This window comes from Oryctolagus cuniculus, chromosome 3 (assembly GCF_964237555.1).
Source record: "Oryctolagus cuniculus chromosome 3, mOryCun1.1, whole genome shotgun sequence".
Lineage (NCBI taxonomy): Eukaryota > Metazoa > Chordata > Mammalia > Lagomorpha > Leporidae > Oryctolagus > Oryctolagus cuniculus.
Window position 1 is genome coordinate 70,134,715 of NC_091434.1, and position 7,205 is coordinate 70,141,919.

At 38.7% G+C, this 7,205-nt stretch overlaps 1 protein-coding gene across 3 annotated transcripts in view; it reads left to right on the forward strand.

Annotated features, from left to right (window-relative positions):
• The window catches only part of TLK1 (tousled like kinase 1), a 151,846-nt gene extending 144,887 nt beyond the window's left edge, over positions 1–6,959 (forward strand). For all 3 annotated transcript variants that reach the window (XM_002712279.5, XM_070070706.1, XM_070070707.1), the window contains 5 exons: positions 37–206; positions 424–559; positions 2,498–2,609; positions 3,230–3,337; positions 4,766–6,959. In XM_002712279.5, coding sequence (XP_002712325.1) covers positions 37–206; positions 424–559; positions 2,498–2,609; positions 3,230–3,337; positions 4,766–4,942 — 703 coding nt within the window. In that variant the 3' untranslated portion in view covers positions 4,943–6,959. The remainder of the gene's footprint in view (positions 1–36; positions 207–423; positions 560–2,497; positions 2,610–3,229; positions 3,338–4,765) is intronic.
• Positions 6,960–7,205: the final 246 nt, after the last annotated feature.

A 7,205-nucleotide genomic window follows, 5' to 3' on the forward strand; every position in this document is an offset into this window, starting at 1 on the left:
ATATTTATGTCTAATTTTTTTTCTTCTCTGTTACAGATTTTGTACAGTGTTAGAATACTGTGAAGGCAATGACTTGGATTTCTATCTGAAGCAACACAAATTAATGTCTGAGAAGGAAGCTAGATCTATTGTAATGCAGATTGTGAATGCACTAAGATATCTCAATGAGATCAAACCCCCTATTATACATTATGATCTTAAGCCAGGTAATTAATGCATCAAATAACTCATATAATCTCTAAAAACCATAAGTTACCTTAAAAATGGCTTTTTTAGTTTTTAAAACTTCAGTGGGATTGCTAATAGAATTAAAAGTTGATTTATTACATCACCACATTTTAAATATTTACCTCTCAAAGGTAAAATAGTAAAAATAATATTTTTTTACGGTGTCATTTTAAAAACTTTGTATTTTATTCTTAGGAAACATCCTTCTGGTGGATGGGACAGCATGTGGAGAAATCAAAATCACTGATTTTGGGCTGTCCAAGATTATGGATGACGACAGCTATGGTGTAGATGGAATGGATCTCACTTCCCAAGGGGCAGGCACTTACTGGTAAGAGTTACCTGGTGCCATTGTTTTTATGAGTATTTACATGTAGCCTTTGAGCTGGAGTCTTCCTTTCTCGTCTGTGCTTAACCACAAGTATTAGCAAACTAGAGAGCGTCTAAACTTGACATTAACCAGTACCTTGAGTACCTGTCAGCCAGAAATTCTGATGGAGAACTGATGGATTTTTCTTCTACAGTGTTAGAATCGTGTCTACTATGAATCTAAATACTGAAATTTTAAATTATTCCAAGCAAACCCATCAAACCTTCTCTGTAGAGGTTTTAATAGCTATAGTTTTTGTGGGACACAATATTTTGTTGATCATAGATGGGATAAATTTGGCATATGCTTGGTCTTTGGACTTGATTTTCAAAGACTTCATATATAATGATATGTATGTAAATGGATATCATCCCTTCAGAGTACCTAGGTATTGACAAAAACTATATTGGTGTGAATTTTCAGACTACTCTGAGTAAATTAGCTTAGGAAATGAAATGAAATTTTAATGAAAGAGAAATAAGCATACCCAGCTTCACTGAACAGGATTGTGTTTCCAGAACAGTTTTTACATAGGCAGTCTGAGCTCACAGTCACCAGTTCCATAAAATGCCATGGGTCTGTATAGATTTTATTTTCCAGAAACAGGAGTTGATTTTAAAGTTTCAGATTCTGCTTGTGGCATTTCCTAGGAATATGGATAAGATAATGTAGATTTTCCCCCATACTGGTGAAATTATAATTCAAATTAGTCATCAACGTTGTCAGTCAGTAGTCTACATCTTGGTAGAACCGTGGCCCCCAGGGAAGACAGCTCGAGCACCACATTCTGAATGTCCGCAGGCCTTTGCTAATGTGGGCGGCACAAGAAATTGCCCTCTTACAGGAGGGCATGAGACTCAGAGGTTTATGTTAGGAGCTGTGCAAGAAGGAGTTATCTTTCATTCCCAGAAACTACAGGTATTTGTATCAAGTAGAAGAAACTCAGTCTGGTCTGTCACTCTCTGGTCTCAAATGTAATTATTCACTAAGAAGTAGTGGACTTACTTTTCCAAATGTTTTTGCCATCTGTTCCTACAATTGCTTTTCTAGCTTATACCTTTTAGCCTGGAGAGATAGTATGTGTCATTCAGTCACACCTATACCTACACAAATTATACATCTAACTTGGAGTTTCTACTTGATATTGGAGGTAGGAGAGCATTCGCATCACAAGTGACTTTTTGGTCATTGGTTCTGCTTCAGAGAGGCCTAAGGATCCTGCTGCCATCTCAGTGAGCCTCCAGAGTGAGTGTAGAACAGTTTACATAGAATAGATCCCCATTTAGCTGCATTATTCCTTTCCAAGATTTTTAGCTTTTCTAAGTTTCTGAGGTATAAGTAGCATTTTCTCAGACACTGCTAGTGCTTGAAACAGTGCAGTGAGCAGAGCGAGGCAGGCACCACACCCCTGTGTCCTAACAGGAGGAGCAGGGAAGACTTGCAGGGGCAAAGATGCTCACCCAGGGAAGTGGGGTGGCAGAGATTCAGAGAGGCACACAGCAAGCAAGCGAGCTGCTTTGACAGACTGATATGGGTTCTTATGGTGGGGGAAGGTAGTGATAGATTTTGGAAATGTATATTGTTTTTTGAAGAGGATGGGTTTTATGTGACGGACACGAGGTTATGTGAGATCCCATTGGCTGGGAGTGCTGTGCAGCTTGTTGAACCACGTGATCAGATGTATCCTGTAGGAGGGGACTGCCTTGTCTGAGTGGAGGTTGACGGGCCTGGAGAGGGTTCCTATTTACAGTGTCCTAATGTGGCTATGTTTTGACTCAGATTTGGAATCTGAGTGAGAGTCCTCATTGATTCAAGGGGGTAAAACGTCTGTGCCGAGACTTAGACTGCCTTGGAAGCTCTTCAGTGGTGCCTTTTCCTTTTCTACCCCCAAAACTGTAGGTATTTACCTCCCGAGTGCTTTGTAGTTGGAAAAGAGCCACCAAAGATTTCCAACAAGGTTGATGTGTGGTCGGTCGGAGTCATCTTCTTTCAGTGTCTTTACGGAAGGAAGGTGAGTTGTATTTTCCCCTCTTAAAGGCAAGTTCAGAGCCTTCCGAGGAAAGCTTTTCCTCCTAAAATGTGCATGAGAATCATTCTACTGGTGGCTTTTTAAGGAAAAGAATGAACTATTAAAAGTGCCAACCTTTTCTGCGACCAGAAGACAAGAGTCTCCCCCTCGTTGCACACTCGCGGTGTGGCCTGGGGTGTGTGCGTCCTCAGCGAGAAGCACCACACTCCTTCATTGCTTTTTATAGAGAGCATAACGTACAGGTGGCCACACACGTGTAGTCCCTGTACCACTCCACTCTTCATCGTGCACAGCATGGGAAGGCAGAACCCAGGCCTCCGCTCTCCAAGGCCTGAGCTCTTATTTTTATGTATTCAGAATACATTTGAAGCTTAATTTCCTGCTTTTTCCTTAATTTACTTACATTGCCACAGCATTATTCTGCTTCTTCGATGTTGGAATTTCATAGTCTTTGCCTGCTGTCCATTGTAATTTTGTTTCTGTGAAAATACTTACCTATTTCCAAATAACTGAGGACAGGATTTTAGAGCTTCAGTGATGCTGTATGTCTGTTTAAATATTTTGTGAGATTAATTTCTCTATCTTTTTCCCTTTCTTAAAAGCCATTTGGTCACAATCAATCTCAACAAGACATTCTTCAAGAAAATACAATATTAAAAGCCACAGAAGTTCAATTCCCTGTAAAACCAGTTGTAAGCAGTGAAGCCAAGGTATTAAATTTATATAAATAAGTTTCATGAATTGTGTTTGTAACACAGTAAGTAATACAACAGAAATTGCTAGTGCAAGGATGTGGGCTGCTGATTTGTTCTGGAATCCGGGGAGGCAAAAGAGGTGGACATCAGGTTTCCACGTGCATTAAAACATACCTGCATGGATTTCACCAATTTTATCCTAATTCCATTTTTCCATGAACATTAAGTCGTTGCTTGTCAAGGACTTCGCCTAACCTGGTGTGGGCATTTTTTATACATAGTGGTCAGCTAACCACGATAAAATGATAATAGCTAGGGAAATTTAACTTCTAATTTTAAAGCAAAGGAGGTACATAATACTTTACCTATTTTTCTACAAAAAAGGGAAACAGTTATCCCTTGAGAAAATTTTATGTTGCCCCCACCACCAAAAAAAATTTAATCTCAGATACAGTACTGAGTAAAACAAGCCAGGCATGTAGGTAGGCGTTGTAGCATAGTAGGTTAAGCCACTGCTTGGAATGCCTGCCACATCAAGTGCCAGTTTGAGCCTTGCCGCTTCATGCTGTGATGGCTCCAGTACTTGGGTTCCTGCCACTCAGGTAGGAGACCCAGACGCAGTTCTCAGCTCCTGGCTGTTGTGGGCATTTGAGGAGTGTACCAGTGAGAGGAAAAAACCGTAATTCTGCATTTCACATAAAGCAAGTCTTTAAAAATAATAAGCCAGACTTCATTTACATATGCATAGAACAAGCAAAACTCAACTATGTTAGGGTAGTCAGACTTAGGTTGTTCTGATAAAGCTCTTTTCCTTGATCTGTTGCCAATTAACATACATTTTATGTATTCTTCTAAAAGTATGCGTTACTTCAGTAAAGATTGTTTCTGATAGCCGTTGTCAAGGAAGGAAAGTTGATGGAAAATGGAATTAAATTATGAGTTTATTTTGATGCACAAAAATCTGAAATTCATGTTTTTCTCATAATCCCCATTTTCTATGATTTCTGAAGACCCTTTGTATGTAAAACTGGTTTGTGGAGATTAATAATTGCATTCTCTTAGCTTCTTCAAGATTGCAGTGACGCAGCCTCACCCTAATGCAACAGTCACTTCAGAGACTGTCTTTATGTTCACTAGGAAAAAATACTGCTAAAGATGCTGTCTTAACCCTTTGCCAGATTGAACTGACAGCAAAATGGCATGAGGGTGGGATGATTATTTAGCAGAAGAGAAATGCTAGAAAAACTTTTCTGAATTTTATAAAATGCAGCTTTGCAGCAATAAATTCAGCTATAGCAATACTTGAGACTATAAAGTAGAAAGCTTAATTTTATTGCTGCAAAAAAAATTAATGCTTCAACTTTCTCTTAAAGATGTCCACCCTTCTGTAGTAATCAGTGGATTGGTATTTACAGGGACAAATATTTTAATTGTTTTTTTAAGGCCTTTATAAGACGCTGTTTGGCATACCGAAAAGAAGATCGATTCGATGTGCACCAACTGGCAAATGACCCATATCTTCTCCCACACATGAGAAGATCAAATTCTTCAGGAAACTTACACATGGCTGGGCTGACAGCATCCCCGACGCCCCCTTCTTCCAGCATAATTACTTACTGACTTTCCTCCAAAATTGGCATGAGATCTTTGAAACGCTTCCAGATGCACACTTGAGGTTGAGAGCATTTGAGTGTTGTTTTCGTTTGTACGCAGGACATGGTTAAGAACTGTTTATGATCTGAAGTTCTTCAGAGCGTCATTTGTATGAGTGGATCGTGAATGATGAATGAAGGATGACGGCCTGTTGCACCGAGACAGGAAGACCACGCTAAGACACAAGAGAAATGGGCTTTCTTGTTTATTTGGGGGAACATTGTAAATAACGTTTATAATACTTAAATACATTTGATTGTTACTAGAGAGTTCTAATATGAAGGGTAGTTTTTCATTATTTAAAAACACATGGAAAAAAATATGAGACATATTTCTAACCCAAGAACTACAGTGCCTGGATACATTCTTCAGCATTCGGCAGTTAACCTGCTGAAACCAAAGTAAGAACTGAATGACAGTGACAGTTGTGTTTTATAATACAGAATGCGAGACTTAGAATCTTTGGACAAAGTTAGGCTTTGTCATTTGCCTGTTCTGGCTCTTACCAAGTTGTACCTCGAAAATCACATGTCCTTTTTTTTCACTGGTTATATTAAAGGGAGAGCTATTATTCCTAGATACTTCACACCTTTGACAAAATTAGCTGCTTGTTTGGAAATCAGTTGAATTCACTAAATTGTAACATCTCCAGTGTCTTCAACATGTTTGAATTGTTAACAGGTATTTTTCCTTTTGTTACCAGGCCTTGTTCATCAACACAAGTGACAGTATGTAACCAAATGCAGACTAGTTCTATGCAGGATAATGATAAATTCCCTTCTCATTCTATTGTAAATTACTGTACAGATGTCATATTTCAATTACTAAGTTTCAGCAGCTTATTCTTGTACAAATGTTTAAAAATATGGCTTTTCTAATTGGATATTGTATTTTTTTTAAGTCTTCTTGAAGGCGCTTTAATTGCTGCTAAATGACGTTGCTTCTTTGCTAAAAAATTGAATGAGCTCCTTGAAGGTGCAAGTTGACTGTACGTCATCGAGATATTAAAAGCAGGCTTTCATTAACAATCAAGGCATGTAAAAATGATCCATGTTGAACATACTGAGTTCTTTAGATCAGTTTCTTGGGTTCTAGGGCTGTGGAGCACATAGATACTAGATTTATAAATTGTTCGTGGTTACTCTACATTTCTAGAAGGTTCTTATCAGCAAGGTGGGGTAATGGTCCCATAAACAAGTTTCTTGTGGTTTGTACAGATTTGTTAAAATGTGAACATTTTCCAGCTGCCTTGTGTGGTAGAAACCGATCTTTTTCAGGATGCTGTTTTTTCACTTCTCTAAGGATTTCTTTCTTCGTCATATCTGTGATGCTTACCTGTAAGCTGTCCATGTTGCCGAAAAAGGAGGCTATACTCACCACCAGTGCTCCTTAATATTGTACAGTTTAACTGTGGCTCTTATTTCTGATGTTGCAAGCCATTTTGTTTTTTCATTGTACATAGACACATTGTCTAAGATGCTGCTGAAATTGTAGAGAATGTAGCCAAAACAGTAATAAACAATGACAGTTAAAGTGTAAAGACTATGAAAATCACATCAGAAGGAGCTTTCAAGATTTAGGATATTGACTGTCTTAGCTCCTTTACTTAAGAATCAGCTGAATAAATTCTTTTAAGTATACTTCAAGACAAGTATAAAATGTTGTTTCAAGCTGTTAAGTTATACTAATAACCATTATCAACGCTAATCCGGGGTGAGTAACACTTAGCATTATCAGGAGTGGCTTGAGGGCTATACCTGTTCCTCTGTAGATTAAGATAGAAATCCTGTAAAAAAATACTGACGCAGTAATGAAGTGTTAGCAGTACTTGAGTGCTTTAGGTGCTGCCCGCGCATTTTTCTAGTTTTGTTTGAATTTTCATCTTTCTGAATCCTAAAGTTCAAAGTAACTGTTAAAGTCCTGAATTCAAAGAAAATGCCTAGTTTTAAGATTTTGCTGAGGAATAAAGTGGATGTTAGGTCTACCTGAGGCTGAATCAATAGTATAGACTTAGATCACCACCTCACCCACCGTATTGCTGCCTAATCGATGCCTGCCTGCTGGTGTCAGATGCAGAAATGGAGGAAAACAAGCCATAGCATCACACTGCTCTGTGACTTGGGTTTGGGATGACATTTTGTACTCAAAAAGTGTACACAAGTGAGGCTGGCTTTAGCCGAGTGGTTAAGACACCTCCTCCCACACTCACGGTATCCAAGTCTGACCCCTG